Source organism: Leptonychotes weddellii, chromosome 5, assembly GCF_054177405.1.
Source record: "Leptonychotes weddellii isolate Sample4059 chromosome 5, ASM5417740v2, whole genome shotgun sequence".
Classification (NCBI taxonomy): Eukaryota; Metazoa; Chordata; class Mammalia; order Carnivora; family Phocidae; genus Leptonychotes; species Leptonychotes weddellii.
In genome coordinates this window covers 6,721,213-6,741,153 of record NC_138373.1, presented here as the reverse complement: position 1 = coordinate 6,741,153, position 19,941 = coordinate 6,721,213, and the positions used below count along the sequence as shown (strand labels likewise).

Sequence of the window (19,941 nt, the reverse complement as noted above, 5' to 3'; positions counted from 1 at the left end):
TCTTATTGTTGCTTACCCAAAACTCAGCCTGCACACCACCCCTCCACTGTTTCTCCGAGCTGACATGCCAGTTGCATCTTGGCCCCCCACCCGTGGTCTCTGCATCTGAAGCCCCATGGATACCAGCAGGCTGGTCTCCTTTGCCATTCATGATGTGGGAGTTTGCCCTCAGGATCCTTCATCTGTACTTTTCCCTGTGCAGTCCCAGGCCACCAATCCCTCACCCAGCTCCAGAGGTCTGCTGTGTAATTGGGAAGGGCTGAAACAGATCTGCACTTGGCGTTGCTGCCGTGGCTTGGGGACCAGGGGCCTTAAGGGTCCCATATGGTGATTACAGTCAAGTGAGTTGTGTTCCTAGTCCTCTGGCCTGGCTTTTTTAGCCAGTGGACAAATGAGTTTTGTTGTGATTTGATGAATCCAGGGACCCCAGTTTGCCCTTGTCTGTGGTTGGAGTTAGGGATAGAAACACTTCAGAACAGAGAAAGGGAGAAGAGGTTGCCATGTGAAGGATTTAAAAAAATCTAAGGAGAAATTTAAAATGGTTTAAAACTCACAAAGTACTTAAGGTGGTTTCTGCTGTTGGTGCATCCTTTCTCTAGTCTCAAATAGAGTGTCTAGGAACATGGGGTCCCCTGTGGGGGCAGCTGCATCCTCCCTTCCTTGTTTTCCCTGGCTGGGTCCCAAGACTGGGCAAGTGGGCAGAAGGGATCAAATGAGGTGAAGTGTGAAAGCGCTTTGAAAACTTAACCAGTAGACAGGCCAAGGGGCGTTATTTGTCATGATGGCTCAGAGAGTAGAGAGCTGCGCTAACTGACCGGGTGGGGGGAACACGGGCTTGCACCCTTCCTAAGCTTCCGAGTTATCTTTCCATCCTGAGAAAGGGCGGAGTCACCTCCCAACAGGCTTGGGACTGGGCGGTTGCTGGTTGCTCAGATGGTGGGGAATTTGGGACTCCACTTCTGTGAATAGTGGTACCTTTCTGTGCCAAGGCACATTGCTCTGGAATGGGGCTAATTTTAGGGGTGGTGGAATGAGGAAATAATGTTAACTTAGTGTGTACTAGGACTGCCTTTTCTTTGGATCTTTTTCTTCTGAGAGTTTTGAACCCCAGAGAACAGGCTTCCCTCCTGTTCTGCAAGCCTGTTGTGAGCACCCTGGACCAGTATGCGTCCTCTTCTCTCAACTCCAGCAGGGGGCGGCCTTTTAATAGCAATAATTCCAATGCCAGGGGAGGGAGAGTATACTGAGGCCTGAGGAAGAAGACCCGGCAGGCAGGGACAGAGGGAGTGCGTTGGGAGATGAGGCAGACAGATGCTGAAGGTGGGACTGTGGGGTGGCAGGTAAGCTGGAATGAGCCTGTGAGGAGAGCCTTAGATTAACAAGCCAGGAAAGGGTGTTGTACCCAGTCCTGTCTGCTCCCTGTCCCGGCTCTTTCCTTCACTGAAAGGGACCCAAACAGTTGGCTTTGAGAGTTTGTGATAGAGAAACTTAGCAGAATGTTTTAAATCTCTTCTTGAGGATTTCCCTCCTGGCAGGATTTCAGATTTCTCTCATGGGATAGTATAATTAGGAAACGATTTCCTTGCTTGCTCTTCAGAGGGGAGACTGAACTGGAATAAATTGGTTTCTCTCGTCTTTGTTCTTCCCCATGAACACCGAGTAGGCTTTACCTGCGCTTGTGATACCGAGGAAGGGTCCTCACCTGTGGCAGTGTTGACACGTTGGGCCAGCTAGTTCCTTGTTGCGGGGGGGCTGCCCCGTGTATCGTACCGTGTGGAGCCGCATCCCTGCCCTCCACCCAGTAGAGGCCAGTAGCGCCTTCCAGTCATGCCCACCATAGCCGTCTGCAGATACTGCCACATGGCCCTGGGGGTGCACAGCCCCCTCCCCAGTTGAGAACCACCGGCTTGGGAGGAAACGTGGCACCAGCGCCGCGGGTTTGGAGGGGTGGGCACCATGGGGCGGTGGCCACCAGCTGCTGGGACCAGGTCCTCCCGTGGCCGGGCTTGCTTGGAGACGCGCCTTCTTTCTCTAGCCGCTCTTCTGCTTCCTCTGCCCTGACTGCCTTTTCCTTGCTTCTGCAGTTGCCCTGCTGCTCACACCGGGAGCCACTCCTCCTCAGTTTGCTTCTGACACCCAGGACCGAAAGGCGCAGGCCAGGAGCGGAAGCGTCAAGGGGAGCCGCCTTTGCCACTCCCTGGAAGGGAGGGAGGGTGAGTTGTCTCCTGTCCCCGAAGCCTTCCGCACCCAGAGGGCTCTTCTGTCCCCCACCTTCCCCCTGAAGATGGGGCCCTTCTGGAATGAACTGCAGGAAGCTCAGAACAGTCTTTCCTGAGGTTTGTTTGAAGGAATGTGGGGTGTTTTCCTTGGAGTGAGGAAGACTTAGGTATGCAGTAGCTATTCCTAAATGTCTTTTTGTTTCCTAAACCTTTTTTTTTTTTTCCCAAAGATTTTATTTATTTATATGACAGAGAGAGACAGCGAGAACAGGAACACAAGCAGGGGGAGTGGGAGAGGGAGAAGCAGGCTTCCTGCCGAGCAGGGAGCCTGATGTGGGACTCGATCCCAGGACCCTGGGACCATGACCTGAGCCGAAGGCAGACGCTTAACGACTGAGCCACCCAGGCGCCCTCCTAAACCTTTTTTTTAATGGTGGTTAAAATATGCCATTTAACTGAGTTTTTGAGTGTCCGGCTCTGTGAGGTTAAGTATGTTCATGTTGTGCAACTGTCACCACCATCCATCTCCAGAGCTGCCTCATTTGCCTCATTCGGGCTGAAACTCAGTACCATTGAACAGCTCCCCGCTCTCCTCACCCCCCAACCCTGGCCCGTTGTTCTACTCTCCATGTTTCTAAATTTGATTTTTAGGAATCTCACATAAGAGGAATCCTAGGGTATTTGTCCTTTTGTGACTGAGTGGTTTCCATTTTGTGGAACGTCTTCAAGGCTGATTCACTGGTCAAGTTAAGTAGGGATGGTAGCGTGGGTCCTGGGAGGCCTGCTCGAATCCAGTGAAAGGGAGAGCTTTTCAACAGACTTGTCTCCTGACGGCCGTGTGTGCCGTGGCGTGCTCCGTCACCAGCAGCGGCCAGTGGGGGCTCTTGTAGAAGAGAGGCCCGTGTCGGGGGAGGTCCACCCCGCTCGAGATGCTCTCCAAAGCTGCATTCCCGGCTAGGATGCTGGGATTCTGGGACTGGGTCCCGCCTCTGTCAGAGCATTTTGCTTCATCTTCCCATGTGCACATGTACGTGAGAGCTGCTCTCCCTTGGCCGCTCTGCTGGAAACCCTTCCTCCTTTCTTGCCAGAGTTGTGGAGTCTTGGACTTGATGGAAACTGTGGAGGCACTCGGGTCCAGCCTCCCCTCCAGCCAGTGAGGGAAGCCCCCGTGCAGCTCCCCGAGACCTTGCCCACCTGTGCTCGCTCGGAACCGCCAGGGATGAGCCGCCTCCTGAGAGCCTCCTCTGCTGTTCCTTAGAGGGATAGATCACTGCCACTGCCCCTACTTCTGTCGGCCTCCTTTCTGCTTTATGGTGAGGGGAGCGCCGTCCTAGTCTGTAGCGTAATGACGTTCTCTTCTTGGTTCTTAGTAGTTACGGTGGGCTCTTCCTGATCCATGGGAAGGGTCTGGGTGTTGATTCCTGGTGGGTAAACCAGCCCAAGGAGGGCACTGGCAGACTTACCTGCCCGTAGCCTTCCGTGTGCCCTGCCTTTGGTCCTTAGGGCCTCCCCACCACCACTCCCCTTTTTCTGGCCCCCTCCCCCCAGTTGAATCCCTAGATTCTACCACCAAACAGGCAGCCTTGAGTTTTTTCCAGAAGGGTTCCTCGCAGACTTAGTGTGTAATTTTTTTTTTTCAGAACTGATGTTTTTTTGTCTTTAGAATATCTGTGGCTCTGATGGGTTTTTTGTTTGTTTGCTTGCTTGTGTTTTATCTTTGCGTTGAGCATGCCCACATACCTCAGCCAGCCCTTTACCGAGTGCCGCACCACACTGCGAGGGGGCTGAGACCAGTGCCTCGCTCAGCTCTGCTGAGGGAATTAAGTACTCTGAGGCCTAACGTGGGGGACAGAGATGAGGAGGAGCAGAGGGTGGGATCCTCTGCCCTGGATAACTGGAAGCGTCCAGCATCTGTAGATTTCCCCATTATGCAGGACAGAGGAGGCCCAGAAGTGGGGAGGCCCATCTGGCCCATTGGTTTAACCCCAGCTTTGTTTCCTCACCTCTTGGTAAGGATCTTTCTTGGATGTGAAGCTTCCTCCTCGGGCGCCACTGCAGTCAGATCATCGTCCTGTAGCTTGGGGACCTTGGTTCATTCCAGCATAGGCCCCTGCCTGAAGAGAGCCCAGTCCCGGCCCTACTTGCTTCCTGGGGGCAAGGCTGCCAAGTGAGTCTGGGGTGGAGGGAGGCAACCCCTGCTGAAACTGGAAGGGGCTCTAGCTGCCCTGTTTCCTCCCCTCCCCCAGGTCTTCCCTCATCGTGACAGTTGGCCTCACTCATGCTGGGTGGCACGTGGCTGGCTTAGGTGAGCCCTTTCAGAGTTCCTTAGGTGGGAATCTATACCTTATTCCCTTGTGGTTCTCCGGGTGTGCTGTCTCCGAGGCCTAGCGTCCCGGTGCCTCCACAGGTGTTTGGAGAGTGAACGCCAGGTCCCCCCCTCTTCCCTTCAGCCCCTCTGACCTCGAGGACACGCCCAGCCCCATCATGGCGGCGGAGACCCTCAATTTTGGGCCTGAGTGGTGAGTTAGACATGCTCTGGATGGGCCTGGAGAAGCCAGGAAGAATAGGGTTGCTCAGACTCTTGTCTCTTTCCTTCCCTGTATCCCTTCCTAGGCTGAGGGCCCTTTCCAGTGGCGGCAGCGTGGCCTCCCCACCCCCATCCCCTGCCATGCCCAAATACAAGCTGGCTGACTATCGCTACGGGCGAGAAGAAATGCTGGCTCTCTACGTCAAGGAGAACAAGGTGGGGGCAGGCGGGTGTGGGGTGTGTGGCCCTGTTGCCTGCTTGGTCTGAGCCAGTGGAGAGCGTCCCGGAGCAGGTGGGATCCCGGCTCTCCCGCCCCGACCGACAGGTGCCGGCTGAGCTGCAGGACAAGGAGTTTGCCGTGCTCCTGCAGGAGGAGCCCCTGCAGCCCCTGGCGCTGGAGCCTCTGACTGAGGAGGAGCAGGTGGGGCTGGGCCAGGGCGGGGCCGGGCAGGGCGCTGGGTCTTCCCCTTGCAGAGAGCGTCTGAAGCTGGGAAGATAGGGGGTGGAGGTTGTGGTTCTGGGCAGGGGTGGGGGGGGGGCAGGTGCCTGGGTCCTCACTGCCACCCCTGGCTCCCTCCTCAGAGAAACTTCTCCCTGTCAGTGAACAGTGTGGCTGTGCTGAGGCTGATGGGGAAAGGGGCTGGCCCCCCCCTAGGTGGCACCTCCCGTGGCAGGGGCAGCACTCGGAGCCGAGGTAGAGGGGGTGACAGTGTGTTCTGGGGGTGGGGGGGGGCGGGCTGTGGTTTTGAGGGTGCAGAGAGATAGGTAGGTTTCCCACACGTATTTCATCCTTTATCCAGGCCGAGGCCGTGGTGACAGTTGCTTTTACCAAAGAAGCATTGAGGAAGGCGATGGGGCCTTTGGCCGAAACCCCCGGGAGATCCAGCGTAGCCAGAGTTGGGATGACAGGTGCGGGCAGCACAGTGGCAGAGCGGAGGGAAGCCCTGCGGCGCCGTCCCTGCACGGCGGCTCGGGTCTTTGTCCGTAGAGGGCAACAGGAGACCCACCAAATAAGCCCTGGCCACAGATCTTTCTCCTTGCCTCTGACTGACTCCCTGTGGCCCTCTTCCTTTTCCTTCTGATTCTCTTAGTACTCATTTATCCTGCGACCTTTTCTGCGTGCCTCTCTGGGCTCCCTCCCTAGTACCCCGCCCCTGTGCCTTCCCTCTTCCCACCCCTCTCAGGGCAGAACGGACAGGGTGTGCAGGGATGCCGCAAGTTGGAGGGCGGGGTGGAATCCATCCTCCTTTGACCCAACACCTTTTCCTTCTGCAGAGGCGAGAGAAGGTTTGAGAAGTCGGCCAGGAGGGATGGAGGTATGGAGAGTGGCGGTGGCCAGGTCCCGAAGGTCGTTGAGAGGTGGGGGGAGGACTGAAATGGGTGGTGCCATTAGGGGAGTGTGTTCCTGAGGGAGCTGGTGGGGACGGGAGGGTCTGGAGCTGGGCTCCTTTTTACTGCAAGGTCTATAGTAAGAGTCTTCCAGGGACCATGGCTGCTGTTCCGCTGACTGTGTCTTCCCCCACCCCCAAGCACGATCCGGGTTTGAGGAGGGAGGGGCTGGCCCGAGGAAGGAACATGCCCGCTCAGATAGCGAGAACTGGCGTTCTCTTCGAGAGGAGCAAGAGGAAGAGGAGGAGGGCAGCTGGAGACTTGGGGCAGGACCCCGGCGAGATGGCGACCGCTGGCGCTCAGCCAGCCCTGGTGAGGTTGGGGCCAGATGGGTGTTGTGGGGTCAGAGGGTGGCAGAAACTTCGTGTGAGGGTGGGCTCCTGCGGCCGGGTGGAGGGAACAGAAAGCTTTCTGGAGTGGAGAGGGTGGGAGGGCAGGCCTGGAAATGCCGGTTGTTCCCGGGGTGGAGGGGAGGTCCTGGTGAGCAGCAGAAAGGTGAAGGCTGGCCTGACTGGGATACCGACCTTCTTCTCTGACTTTTCCTGCCCAGATGGCGGTCCCCGCTCTGCTGGCTGGCGGGAACATGGGGACCGGCGTCGCAAGTTTGAATTTGATTTGCGAGGGGATCGAGGAGGGTGTGGTGAAGAGGAAGGGCGGGGTGGGGGAGGCAGCTCTCACCTCCGGAGGTGCCGAGGGCCTGACGGCTTTGAGGAAGACAAGGATGGGCTCCCAGAGTGGTGCCTGGATGACGAGGATGAAGAGATGGGCACCTTCGATGCTTCTGGGGCCTTCCTGCCTCTCAAGGTATCGGAGGAAACACAGGGAAGGTCTCCACTGGAGGGTGGTGGGACTTACCCTGGTGGGGGCCTCTCGCTCCCACCTGTTCATCCTCTGCCTCTCGCTCCCCACCGTGTCCCCTAACCCTGTGCAGAAGGGCCCCAAGGAGCCCATTCCTGAGGAGCAGGAGCTCGACTTCCAGGGCCTGGAGGAAGAGGAGGAAGAGCCTCCTGAAGGGCTAGTAGACGAGGGGGGGCCTGAGGCAGGTGAGCCTGCGGGGGCGGCGGGCAGTGCCTTGAGCCAGGCCAGGCGGGCAGAGGGGCCCTCACCAGGCTCTGCCACCCGCCTTTAGGAGAAGGGGGCTTGGGCGAAGAGCAGGTGTTGCCGGGTGGGGGAGGAACGGAGCAGGGCCGCATCTGAAAGGCAGAGTGTCAGTTTAGATTCAGGCATAATCAAGAGGATCTGTGCACGTCCTCGAAAGAATCTGAAGAACACGGTGTTAAGTCTGTGGTGGTATGTGTGCAGCCCTGGGCAGTCACGTGGACACGTGCACAACGTGTACAGTGTTGCGAGGTGGGGTTCGTGGTGCTGATTTGCTGGGTGTTAGCGGAGTTGAGCAAAGTTAGGTGGGTGGATTCAAGGCCCAGAGACCTAGGTTCTGGCCAGAAGTGGGAGACTTGTGTCAAGTCATTTTTAAGGTCTTCTAGCTCTTTGTTTTGAATTCTGGTAATTACCCATCTCTTTCAGGAGGGAAGGAACTGACTCCACTGCCTCCTCAGGAGGAGAAGTCCAGTTCCCCGTCCCCACTGCCCACCTTGGGCCCCCTCTGGGGAGCTAATGGGGAAGGTGACGACGCTGCAGACAAGGACCTGCCGGCAGCTGAAGGTAGTGGGGGTGGGGGGGACGCTCCTCTTTCTTGTGGTGGGATGGAGGTACCTAAGGCATCTTGGGCGGGGGGAAGAGGTAGAACTAGAGTCCACTTTTCTGGAACGAGGGTGGGTAGGGAAGCGTCTTATTCTCTTCTCTGGACCCCCATTCCACTTGCTTTCTTTGCTTCTAGACGATCTGAGGGGAATGCCGCTGAGTCCTGGAGTAGGCTCATCCTCTGGCCCGCCTGGAGATCTGGAGGATGATGAAGGCCTGAAGCACCTGCAGCAGGTGTGAGGGACCTCAGAAGGCTCTGGGGGATCCTGCCCTACGGGGGACGGAGAGCCATTGTTGCTTCTGTCCCTCTGCATTGTGACTCGACCTCCTGACCCCATCCCGATCTTAGCTATAGCCCCGTCCTGATGTTGTCGTGATTGGGCTGTTGACCCTTCCTTCTCTCCCTGGTCTCCCAGGAGGCGGAGAAGCTGGTGGCCTCCCTGCAGGACAGCTCCCTGGAGGAGGAGCAGTTCACGGCCGCCATGCAGGCCCAGGGCCTGCGCCACTCAGCAGCTGCCACTGCCCTCCCCCTGAGCCACGGTGCGGCCCGGAAATGGTTCTACAAGGATCCCCAGGGGGAGATCCAAGGTGCCCGCGGGCAGTGGGGACCGTGTCAGCGGGGCTGCTGGGGGCAGGGGGACAACACCATTCTCCTTCAGGGCTTCGCCGGCACGGCTTTCTGACCGAGGCCCCCCTTCCCTTGGTCCAGGCCCATTCACGACACAGGAGATGGCAGAGTGGTTCCAGGCGGGCTATTTCTCCATGGCGCTGCTTGTGAAGCGGGGCTGTGATGAGGGCTTCCAGCCACTGGGTGAGGTGATCAAGATGTGGGGTCGTGTGCCCTTTGCCCCGGGACCCTCGCCACCCCCACTGCTGGTGAGCCCGGCCGCCTTGGCGAGGAGCGGGGAGGGGAGGCTGGAGCCGTGCTGGGGGCGCAGCGCTGAAGGGCAGAGCCACAGGCGCGCCGTGGGCCTCGCGCAGGGCAACATGGACCAGGAGCGGCTGAAGAAGCAGCAGGAGCTTGCCGCGGCCGCCCTGTACCAGCAGCTGCAGCACCAGCAGTTTCTGCAGCTGGTCGGCAGGTACGGGGCGCCTGGAAGGCCTTGGCGGCCAGGCGGGCTGCGGGCTGGGGGCCCCCGCCCCCCTGACACCCGTGTCTGGGCCCACAGCCGGCAGCTCCCGCAGTGCGCGCTCCGGGAAAAAGCGGCTCTGGGGGACCTGAGCCCGCCGCAGCAGCAGCTCACCGCCTTCCTGCAGCAGCTCCAAGCTCTCAAACCGCCCAGGTTCAGGGGCTGGTGTCTTTTGGGGGCGAGGGGGGCAGACCCAAGAGGAACTCGGAGTTCTGAGAATCCCTGCTCTGCTCCTCAGAGGCGGGGACCAGAACCTGCTCCCGACCATGAACCGGTCCTTGTCAGTGCCAGATTCGGGCTCCCTCTGGGACATACATACCTCAGCCTCATCACAGTCAGGTGTGTGGCCCGCCTGTTTGCTGCCCCCGTGTTCTGAGCACCCCCCCCCCACAAGTCCCTGGGTGAGTGGGGGGGCTTTGTGTCTGCTCCCGCCCTCCGGCCGCTCCAGCCCAGCCTGAGCCGCCTGCTGCTGCTGCCCTTGTTTCTGCAGGCGGTGAGGCCAGTCTTTGGGACATACCAATTAACTCTTCGACTCAGGGTCCAATTCTAGAACAACTCCAGCTGCAGCACAAAGTGAGTAGGCTTCCTGGGGCTGGGGTCCTTGGGCGGCGAGGGCCGGGCCAAGGCAGGGAAGGCCGGGGGGGCGGCGCCCAGGTCTGCCGCCTGAGCTCGTTGGCTGTGCCAGTTCCAAGAGCGCAGAGAAGCGGAGCTCAGGGCGAAGCGGGAGGAGGAGGAGCGCAAGCGGCGGGAGGAGAAGCGGCGGCAGCAGCAGCAGGAGGAGCAGAAGCGGAGGCAGGAGGAGGAGGAGCTGTTTCGGCGCAAGCAGGTGTGTGCCCGGCTGCTCCCGGCCTCGCCCGCCAGGGGCCCCCGGGCCCAGGCCGCTGGCCCTCACCACGCTGCCCCGGCCCAGGTGCGGCAGCAGGAGCTCCTGCTGAAGCTGCTGCAGCAGCAGCAGGCGGTGGCCGCTGTCCCGGCGCCCCCTGCGCCCCCGGCGCCCAGCTCCCCGCCCCCGCTGTGGGCCGGCCTGGCCAAGCAGGGGCTCTCCATGAAGACGCTGCTCGAGCTGCAGTTGGAGGGCGAGCGGCAGCTGCACAAGCAGGCCCCGTCCCGGGAGCCGTCGCGGGCCCAGGCCCCCAACCACCGCGTGGTGAGCAGGCTGGCCCTTACCCCCCGACCCCCGACCGCCAGGTTTTGAGCCTTCGGGAACCCCTTCCAGTCAGCTCCCAGGGTGACCCGTGGGGTGGGGGGGAGTTGCTGAGCCCCGACTTTCCAGCCTGAGTGCTGGTCTGTATCGGACTCTGAAGCGTTTCTCTTCTGGGCGGCCCTCACCTCGCTCCATTCAGCCACCTCCGTGAGCCTCCCCACCTAGCTATTCTAGTGTGTGTGTGTCCGTATTGGGGCCACTCTGATTTTTGCCATCTGTACCAGCTTGGGGGCCTGGGTTCGGCCCCCCTGAACCAGTGGGTATCTGAGGCCGGGCCACTGTGGGGCGGGCCCGACAAGAGTGGGGGCGGCAGCGGCGGCCCGGGGCTCTGGGAGGACACCCTCAAGAGCGGCGGGAGCCTGGCCCGCGGCCTGGGCCTGAAGAACAGCCGGAGCAGCCCCTCTCTCAGGTGGGTGCTGGGGCCTGCAGGCTCCGTCCGGTCTCGGGCAGGGCTTGGGAGGATGTAGCAGGCCTGCGCTGATCTCTTGCCTCTGATTCGTGCCCGGCCCACTCAGTGACTCGTACAGCCACCTGTCCGGTCGGCCTGTGCGCAAAAAGACCGAGGAGGAAGAGAAGCTGCTGAAGCTGCTGCAGGGCATCCCCAGGCCCCAGGACGGCTTCACCCAGTGGTGTGAGCAGATGCTGCACACGCTGAGCACCACAGGCAGCCTGGATGGTACAGGCGACAGACCCGGGGAGGCCGGGCGGGGCCGGGGCTTCCAGACCTGCATCAAGTGGGCCCTGAGCGCCCCTCCCTTCCTGCCCCTTAGTACCCATGGCTGTAGCGATCCTCAAGGAGGTGGAATCCCCCTACGATGTCCACGATTATATCCGTTCCTGCTTGGGGGACACGCTGGAAGCCAAAGAATTTGCCAAACAGTTCCTGGAGCGGAGGGCCAAACAGAAAGCCAGCCAGCAGCGGCAGCAGCAGCAGGTGAGGCTTCGAGGGCCCTTGGCAGGTGGGGTGAGGCTGCCCCTCACCCTGCTGACCCACCCTCCCTGTCTGAGCCTCACAGGAGGCATGGCTGAGCAGTGGCTCCCTACAGACAGCCTTTCAGACCAACCACAGCACCAAACTCGGCCCTGGGGAGGGCAGCAAGGCCAAGAGGCGGGCGCTCATGCTGCACTCAGATCCTAGCATCTTGGGTGAGTTTGGGGGTGTGGCCATGAAGGAGGCTTTTTACTCAGCAGGGGCCAGGAGCCTGGGGAGAGCTCAAACCCAGCTTCTCCCCGGCTTCAGGCTACTCCCTGCACGGACCTTCTGGTGAGATCGAGAGCGTGGATGACTACTGACCAGCCCGTCCCACCAGCCCCTGGGCTGTAGGCCAGGGGCGGCAGCAGCGGCTTGGACCCTTGGGTCCTCAGCCTGCAGGCTCCCCACAAGGAGCATAGGAGGAAGCAGGGGCAGGGTCCCCAGCACTTGTTACAAACCACACGATGCACCTTAATTCACCCACCACGAGGCACTTTACAGATTGGGGGGGAAGGGTTTTTGTTTTTTGGGGTTTTTTTGTTTTTGTTTTGTTTTTGTTTTTTCTTTGAAAAAAAAAAAATTTAAACAACCCTGAAGAAAACGTTAGGAGAGAAAAAAAAAAAAATTGTTAAAAACTAGACTCTAAACACCCCTTCCCCCTCTAGGGACAGTGAGGGTGACAGTGGAAGGTCCACAGAGGTTTTTTGGGATTTTTGGTTTGGTTTTGTTTTGTTTTGTTTTTAAGAAAAAAAAAATGGAAAAAAAAAAGGTTAGGAGATTGAAAGAAAAAACACACTGTTATTTTGGGGCAGTGGGGACACAGGCCCCACGGACCTGTCCTGCCTGGCCCCCGAGGCTGCACTTACCCTCCCTGCCCCGCAAGGTGGGCCATTGGGGTAACTGGAAGCTGGGGTGCCAGCAGTTTGCACAGCGAGGCCCCCTCAGCCCCGCCAGCCGGACCCGCTGTGAACGGCTCCCTTTGTTGCTGTGACTGCAGCAGGGGTGTCCGGGGTAGGGGCCAAAGTAGCCCCTTGGCTTTGCTGCTTTGGGGGAAAGTTGCACAAATGGGCCGGGCCGCCTCAGCTCTCTAGGCTGCCGTCCTGCGCTGGCTGACGAGGTAGAGGGGGAAGGGCCAGCCAGTGCCAGCCTCACCTGGCTGTCAGGGTGGAAGAACTTCCACTCTGGCCCCAGTGAGGGCTTCCCCCACTGCTGCCACTTGCGGGGGACGGCCTGGGTGTGAAGCTGAAAGCCTCAGCTCCCTGCCTTGCCACATGAATGTATTCTTTGGGCCACAAGCCCCTGCTGCGCCCTCTGCCTCAACCCTGCGCGAGGTGGGAGCGGAGCAGTTCCTCCAGGAGCTGGAGAGAGAGGCACCACTTAAGGACTATTTTCTCCTGTGAAAGGGGCAAGAGGAGGGCCTAGGAGGCCAAGGGTGTGGGCAGCATGGGGCTTCAGGATGCGGTGTGGGGGCTGTTAGAAGGGAGTTCCCTGCCTGCAGCCAGCTGTGTGGGACGTGGACCACCCAGCTCTGCTCTGACCCCTCCATTGACCAAATGGGGAGGAGCAAGTGGCCTCTCCCCTTCCTGCTCCCCTGATGCGTTTTTAATGTTGGGTAAGGTGCGGGGGTCAAGAATAGAAGTGTTGTCTCTCCTGGGTCAGGGGTAGGCTGCCCTTCTGTTGCTCACCAACTTCTTATTCCCAATCACCTGCCTGGATTTGTCTCCATTTGTGTTTTTTTTTTGTTTTTTTTTGTTTTTTTTTTAAAACAGTTTGTCGTATCTTTTGGGTTTCTCATTTAACTTCTCCCGTCGACCTCATTGCTCAGAGCGCAGTATTAGGGCAGGACTCTGCCACTGCCTCCCCTCCATGAATGTATTTATCCTTCCTGCCCTGGGGAAATGGGGAGTCCCCATCCATCCCCAGAGAGACCACATTTTTGTTTTGTTTTGTTTTCATTTTGTTTTTTTTGTTTTGCACCAAAGTGGCAACTGGGTCAGTGTTGGGGGATAAAGCTGGCCTCGGGGGTGGAGGGCTACCCTCCACCTGCTTCTCCCTGGTTTCAACAGTGTTAGCGTCCGTGAAAAGACTTTATTCTCTCTAAAGCAATAAGGGGGTGATGGGCCAGGGGGAAATGTCTTGCTGCTGCTGGCCCCCCAGCTCCCCCCTTCCTCACGCCAGTATTTGGCGGCATTAGAGGTGTCGGGGGAGTACTGTTGTGACTGAATGTAACCGCCCCCACCCCTGCCGCAGCCAATGCAGGGGAGGGGGGTGACACTCTTCCCTGTCTCTTCCTTCCCCTTCCCCCCCCCAGCTAAAGAGACTTTGAACTTAGGGGGCCCTTGAGCCTGGAGAGGCCTTAACCCTGTGAGGAAGTGTAGGGGGAGCCCTCTCCCACCCCCATCCCCTTCTGAGAGTGGTCAATGTTTACAAGCCCCTGAGCCCCCCAGCCCAGGGACTCCACCCCCATTGCCGTCCTTTCCCACCCGTCTTCCTGGGCCCCAGCTGCTCTCCCACCCTGCCTGGGTTGGGGTGGGTGCAGGGGCTGTTCTGTATCCCCTTGTCTGCCTTGGACCCACAATCTCTCCCCTACCCCCACCCTGTGTGACTCCCCTCTCTTCTACCTGCCCCTGTAAATATTCCCCTTCCCCCAATAAAACTTGGTGTGTGTTCTCCCCTTCTGCTTCTGTGTCTTTTCTTGGGAAAAAGGGTCTTTCGGGAACAGAGACAAGGCTGAGCGCTAGGAACTGAAAGAGCTGTGGCCAGGGGCAACTGTGGTCAGCCAGGCAGAGGGTCGTGTGTGTTTGGGAGCATCCATGGCCCTGCTGGGCAGAAGGTCCTCCTGCCTGACTTTAGCTGAGAAGCTGTGGGAATTTCTCTCTGGTCCCTATTTATGAGAGGCTATATCCACCCCCCACCTCCCACCCCTGACACACACACTGGTCTGCCCTGGGAACAGAGATCTGGAGTGAGAAAGACACAAGGGTAGAGACCAGGTACAGAGTTGGAATTGGTTCCTTTATGGAAAAACTGAAAATATAATAAAAATTAAAATTAAACCAGTTTTAAAAAAGCCAGCCCCTGGAGTTTCTACCTCCTGCCTCTGGCCCTCCAGAGGGACAAGGCCCTAACCCCAGGGCAGCAAAAGGATGAGGGCTTTCTGCCCCTCCTCTTCCCCCATTCTATCCCCATCTTATTATCGACAGTGGGGGCCCTCGGGAGGAACCAAACCTGGGTAGGGGAGCAGGGACCCAAGGCCCCGTGGCCCGGGGAGGGAGGCTTGGTGTGCACCCAGCCCCAAAGCTCCCGGCCTGTAGTGTGGGCATGGGCAGGGCCCCTCTTGGCCTGGGCCCAGCAGGGTGGTAGCTGTTAGTTCCAGATCTTGAGGAAGGAGTCCCAGGAGCCTGTGGCCACAGCCATGCCATCATCAGTGACCCCAAGGCAGCTCACACGGTTGTCGTGGCCGGCGAGGACACCTGTGAGGAAGGACCATCAGAACCCAGGCTCCCTGGCCCCCCTCCACCCTCCCCCCACCCGTCCTCCCCAGCGCCCAGCACGCACCTGCGCGGTCGCCCTTCATGGCGTCCCAGATGTTGCAGTTGAAGTCGTCGTAGCCGGCGAGCAGCAGCCGGCCGCTGCGGGAGAAGGCCACGGAGGTGATGCCGCAGATGATGTTGTCGTGGGAGTACATGAGCAGCTCCTGGTCAGCCCGCAGGTCGAAGAGGCGGCACGTTGCGTCGTCCGAGCCCGTGGTGAAGGCGTAGCCATTGGGGAAGAACTGCAGGACACAGGCCCCGAGCCAGATGAGGGCACAACAGAGCCGTGAGCCTGGCAGACAGGCCAGCCCGGCTCGACCCAGAACTTACCGCCACAGCATTGATGTCCGACTCGTGGCCGATGAAGGTCTGTCGGCACATGGAATCCCGCACGTCCCACAGCTTGATGGAGGCGTCACAGGCACCGGACACAAAGGTGCGGCCATCAGGGGCCAGTGACAGGGACATCACATCTCCACTGTGCCCAGCAAAACCCACTGTCTGCTGGCCTGTCTCAATGTCCCACAGGGCACTGGAGAGACGACAGAAAGAAGGAAGGGATCACAGAGGGGTACAGGACAGACTCCCTGTCCTCTGCCGTCCTCTCCCCCATGTGAGCCCAGCCCTGACAGAACCTCCAAGGAAGGGGCACACGGAGCCACTGGGTCACAGGAAAGGGAGGCGAAGTGTTCAGAAGGCCCCTGCTCGCTCAGGGCACGTGCTACAGGCTAAGCACCAAGGCAGGGGTACCCCAAGCAGGAAGTATAGGTGAGCCCCGACTCCCTAGCCCTGGCAGGGCCTCACCAGGTGGTGTCCCCGGAGCTGGTGATAATTTGGTTGTCATCCAGGAAGCGGCAGCACGACAGGTACCCTGGGGAAAGGGGCTGGTCAGCCGAGTCTCTACGGGCGGGCAGCACAGCCCCTCCCCCCGCAACAGCGCCCGAGCCCTGCCAGGTCCCTCTCACCGGTGTGGCCAGGCAGCTCCCGGCTGACCCGGACATTGCCCTCGCGGGTCTTGAGGCTGTAGATGGAGCAGATGTTGTCCAGCCCTCCACAGGCCACAAAGTTCCCTGAGGGCGCATAGGCACAGGTCATGACCCAGGAGGAGCGCAGAGGGATGGCATGGACCTGGAGAGAAGGGGGCAGTGCCCAGAGTCAGAGCCAGCCAGGGCCCGCGGCCCCACCCCATCCAGCCTCAGGCACCACCTCTACCTTGTTGGTGGTATAGCTGTCCCAAATGATGAGCTTCCCGTCCTGGGAGGCGCTGACCAGCAGCCTATTAAAAAAGTGGCGGGGGGGGGGGCAGAGGGGTCAAGGTGTGAGGCTCCCTCTGGAGACAGGACACCTTTCCTCCTCTCTCAGCCGGTGGGAGGCCCTCCGAGACCACTCCCAGGAGCTGCCAGTACGGTCCTGTTTCCCACCCCCTGGGGCTCTCTGGGGGTCACTGTCTTCCCAAACACACTCAGCAACATAGGCATCCCGTTCATCCCACCAGATCGGCGAGGCTGCGACCCCTGCCCCCCTCTGCCTGCTATAAACTCAGCCCAGGGCAAACACAAAAGCTCAGCACACAGCCCCAACCACACACACACACACACACACACACACACGCACACACGCACACACACCTTGAGTCTGTCCCCCAGTGCATGGCATAGATTTTTGCCAGGTGCCCACGGAGGGTCCTCCGTGTCCTCATCTGGATTCTCCCCACTGGGTCCAGCCCAGCTGTGATCTGGAGGTAGAGGCAGAATGGGCTCAGGGAGGCTCGGGCGGCATGGCCCACCAAGCAGTATGCCTCAAACCCTTGCTCCTTCCCTAAACCCCAGGTTCGGCCCTGGATTCATCTCACCTGGGTCAGTGTTGAATCCCCACATGCTTTTCGGGCATCCTAGAAGAGATGGCAGAGCCCATCAGAAAGAGGCAGGAGGAGAGGGGGAGGAGGAGGCAGGGAAAAGAGGTGACAGAGGAGTGGAGAGGAGGAGACAGTGAGAGACTAGGGTAGCCACACACACAAAAATCCACCACCCACCAAGCCAGTACATGCAGGCCACCTGGCCCTGCCCGCTCAGCCTCCCCAGCCCAGCGGCCAGGCCCTCTCACCCGGATCTGGTTCCGGAGCTGCTCAGCCTCCTGTCTCAGTTGCTCCAGCTCACTCATGGCGCCGGGCCCGTGGGGCGGGGTTGGGGGCGGCTGGGGGCCGCGGGCCGGGGGCTGGGGGAGACAGCTCCTCGCCGCTGGCCCGAGGCCTGGGGGATGCAGGGCTGACGTCAGGCCCAAGGCCGCCGGGGAAGAAGGGGGAAAAGGCGGGGTTGAAGCGCGGCCCGGAAGGGGTAAGCGCCGGTCGGAGGAGGGGGAGGGGACAGCAGCGGTGGCCGCGGTCCCCCAGGCAGAATCGGGGTCTCTGGCACAGGAGGGATGTTGCCCAGTTACAGCTGACTTCCCTAATCTTCCTCCCGCCCCCCGGAAACGGAGCGGGAAGTGCAAGAGGAAGCGCAGGGGAAACCCCTCCCTCGGACAGCCGCCCGGGCGGGACACCCGCGGCAGGAACTGAAGGGGGGGACGGGGGGAGGGGGCGGGGAGAGTCCCTTCGAAAACAGACCTGGCGTCTGCCCTGGCCCGCACAGGCACCGCCCTCCTAGCACCTAATTTTAAAAGGGGCGGTGCCTCTTTAAATTCACCCCCACACGCCGCACACCCTCCACACACACCCCCAGCTTCGACTGGGGTGGGGGAGAGACCAGAGGGGGAAGCTGGGCTGTTCGTGGGGTTGCCTAGGCAACCGTCACCCGGACTAAGAGCACCTCATTGGTGAAGTGCCCCCACCCTAGCCCTGTTGCCAAGGCAACCGCATCCACGGCAGAGACCTGTAGGGTGGGTGACCCCACCCCCGGCCCCATCTCCCCCGCCCGACCCAGCCTCCCGCCCCGACCCAGAACCGGCCAGGGTGGCTGTTTACAGGATTTGGGAAAGCCGATTGGCACTAATAGGTTCGGGACGGCTCACCCTGGATAATCCCCGGGCCGGCTGCGCCCCATTAGCCGCCCCCCGCGGGCGGAGGGGAGGGTGGCGGGGAAGGCAGCCCAAGCCGCTGCTCCCTCCAGCGCCGAGGCCGCCCGCCCCGGCGCGCCCGCAGAAAGCCCGTGGGAGCCGCTCTCGGGTAATTAATTAGTGCTCCGAGGAGAGGTCCCCGGCCCCGAGGCGCGGAGCTGCTCTCTCCCAGACGCGGGCCAGCGGGCGGGCTGGCGGCCCCAAGCGGCCCGGCCCTGCGCCCTCGGCACCCCAGGAGCCCAGCCGCCGAGCTCCGCGCGCCGGGGCCCCAGGGGCCTGGCTGGCTCCGCTCCAGGGCCCGGAGTCCTGCCCCCCTCTCTGGACACCTGTGTGCTCTGGCCATGCTCACTGCACTCTGCCGACCCAGACGTTCCCCCACCCAGCTCCCACTTCCCCCAGGCCCTGGGCGTTCCTCTTCCCCACTGACATTTCCCCTCTGCCAGTTCAGCTTTCTACGCTAGCGCCGGGGGATGCCCCTCCAAAAAAGCGGGGAGCCGGGGCGGGGCGGGCAGAGTCTCCCACTCCATGTCCCCAGCTCCGGACAAAGCCCCTTCCTTCCAGCTGCCAGCAGCCCAGGCCGAGCGGCAACGCCAGAGGCCAGGGGCAGAAGGAAGCAGGCCGGGAGGAAGCCGCTGGGGGCGGGGGCGACGCTTCCAGCCCTCAGTCCCCATCACCCTCCAGGGCCCCCTCGGCGGCCCCCGGATTCTGGGCATACAGCATCCGAGGCCCTAAGGAGAAATGGGGGTGCCACCGCCTCCGCAGGTCTGGCGGGGCGAAGGGGAGGGGACATGGGAGGGTCCCGGATCTGGCAGCTGGAAGGCGCGGGCCGGTGCCGCGCTGCGAAGCGCAGTGGGCCTGGCCCTCCGGCCCCCACGACCTCCATTTTGCCCAAAAGAAAGCTAGGCGTGGGATGAGGGCGTCCCGGGGAGCTGGGCTTGGGGTTAGGGCTAGTAGAGGGAACAGGGTGCCGAGGTCTCCGGCCTAGGGTAAGGGGGCCAGAAAACACGGACAGAACCCAAATCGAGGGGAAGGTGGAGGCGAAGGGAAGGGTGGCCTCGCGGCCTTGCCTGCCTGTCTGAGGATTCTGGAGTTTTGCAAGACGAATGCCGGCATGGGTGCAAAATGGGAGGACACGAGGGGTGCTACCCAGGGGCAAACGGGAGGGTGGTGATGGGGGAAAGGGGGCGGGACGGGGCCTAGAGGAAGCCCGGAATTTGGCCCCCCAACTTCTCAGGGAGCAAGAGGCAGGAAAGGCTGGGATGGAGTCTGGGGTGAGGCAAAATGCCCCTGACGGTGCAGGGAGCGCGTGCATTATTGGGGACGAGGGTCCCCCCAGTTCCCCTTCCGGGTTTGGGAGCGACGGAGCCAGAGGAAGGGAGGGGAGGTCTGGGGTGCTACGTCCGCTCCCAAGAGGCCAGACCGGGGAGACAGAAGGAAGAGAGGTTCCCCCACGGGAATTTGGGGCTGGGGGAGAGGAGGACTTCTTTTGTCAGCGGAGGTACCTGTGGCGGTGGGATTCTGCGAAGGGTCGCTAGAGGGGCGCGGGAGGTCCTGTCTTCCTCCGCGGCGGAGGCGGCAGCGGCGGCGACGCGGATGGATTTCCTCAGTCACCCCAACTCAACCGTCCAGCGCTGCTCTCCCCAGAGCGGAGGGATCCCGCCCGCCAGTGACGCGGCCGTCGCCGCCGCGCCCAGGGCCCGGCTGGGCGAGACCAACTCCTTAGTGGGGGGACGCCGGAAGATAAAAGACCCCTTAAGGGGCAAGGATTGACCCCGTCACAACAAAGATAGCACACCACACGATTTCGACGCAAAAAGGACCAAAACAAATGCTTTGCTTCCCGAAAAGGAGCAAGACATCCCCCCTGAGACTGACAGAGGTGGTACCGGCATAGGGGAGGGGAGGAGGGGGGGGAAAAAAAAAAAAAACAAACCCGCTCTCTGGTCACGTGACCTACCCTCCCGGATTGGGCGGCTCCAGACTGGGCAGGAGAGCTTGACGCCCCAGTTCTTGGTTCAGCATGCCCCTGTACCCGGTGAGACCACGCCCCTCCACGGGCTGGGACCGAGCTGGAGAGATCCCGGCCCGCGCGGGACGGGGCCGGCGGCCCTGGCGCGGCAGAGGGAGAGAGCTGGTCTTGTGAAAGTCCCCGAGGAATGGTGCGGGCCCCTGAACCTGGGAATGGTGAGAAGAGTCGTGCCCGGAAAGTTCCCC

At 60.8% G+C, this 19,941-nt stretch overlaps 2 protein-coding genes across 12 annotated transcripts in view; one reads left to right on the top strand and one right to left on the bottom strand.

Annotated features, from left to right (window-relative positions):
- Positions 1–13,817, top strand: part of GIGYF1 (GRB10 interacting GYF protein 1) — a 14,831-nt gene extending 1,014 nt beyond the window's left edge. For 2 of the 11 annotated variants that reach the window (XM_081819397.1, XM_081819398.1), the window contains exons 2-25: positions 2,085–2,213; positions 3,308–3,532; positions 4,466–4,524; positions 4,670–4,738; positions 4,833–4,962; positions 5,072–5,167; positions 5,329–5,440; positions 5,547–5,655; positions 6,022–6,062; positions 6,277–6,447; positions 6,686–6,939; positions 7,067–7,178; positions 7,660–7,797; positions 7,973–8,070; positions 8,253–8,424; positions 8,546–8,918; positions 9,006–9,119; positions 9,205–9,305; positions 9,457–9,539; positions 9,652–10,113; positions 10,395–10,579; positions 10,686–10,846; positions 10,941–11,104; positions 11,187–13,817. In XM_081819397.1, coding sequence (XP_081675523.1) covers positions 3,530–3,532; positions 4,466–4,524; positions 4,670–4,738; positions 4,833–4,962; positions 5,072–5,167; positions 5,329–5,440; positions 5,547–5,655; positions 6,022–6,062; positions 6,277–6,447; positions 6,686–6,939; positions 7,067–7,178; positions 7,660–7,797; positions 7,973–8,070; positions 8,253–8,424; positions 8,546–8,918; positions 9,006–9,119; positions 9,205–9,305; positions 9,457–9,539; positions 9,652–10,113; positions 10,395–10,579; positions 10,686–10,846; positions 10,941–11,104; positions 11,187–11,438 — 3,459 coding nt within the window. In that variant the 5' untranslated portion in view covers positions 2,085–2,213; positions 3,308–3,529 and the 3' untranslated portion in view covers positions 11,439–13,817. Of the gene's footprint in view, positions 1–2,084; positions 2,214–3,307; positions 3,533–4,233; positions 4,387–4,465; positions 4,525–4,626; positions 4,739–4,832; positions 4,963–5,071; positions 5,168–5,328; positions 5,441–5,546; positions 5,656–6,021; positions 6,063–6,276; positions 6,448–6,685; positions 6,940–7,066; positions 7,179–7,659; positions 7,798–7,972; positions 8,071–8,252; positions 8,425–8,545; positions 8,919–9,005; positions 9,120–9,204; positions 9,306–9,456; positions 9,540–9,651; positions 10,114–10,394; positions 10,580–10,685; positions 10,847–10,940; positions 11,105–11,186 lie in introns of all 11 variants that reach the window. The other 9 variants (XM_081819407.1, XM_081819405.1, XM_081819403.1 and 6 more) reach the window with 9 other exon arrangements.
- Positions 13,818–14,137: 320 nt separating this feature from the next.
- Positions 14,138–19,402, bottom strand: GNB2 (G protein subunit beta 2). Its single transcript, XM_006733732.3, has 10 exons — positions 19,230–19,402; positions 16,780–16,925; positions 16,529–16,567; positions 16,305–16,411; positions 15,889–15,952; positions 15,642–15,804; positions 15,481–15,547; positions 15,007–15,208; positions 14,702–14,918; positions 14,138–14,616 (listed from the first exon to the last, which is right to left on the bottom strand). The coding sequence occupies exons 2-10, from the start codon at positions 16,834–16,836 to the stop codon at positions 14,510–14,512; spliced, it is 1,023 nt and encodes a 340-aa protein (XP_006733795.1). The 5' UTR covers positions 16,837–16,925; positions 19,230–19,402; the 3' UTR covers positions 14,138–14,509.
- Between the last annotated feature and the right edge of the window lie 539 nt (positions 19,403–19,941).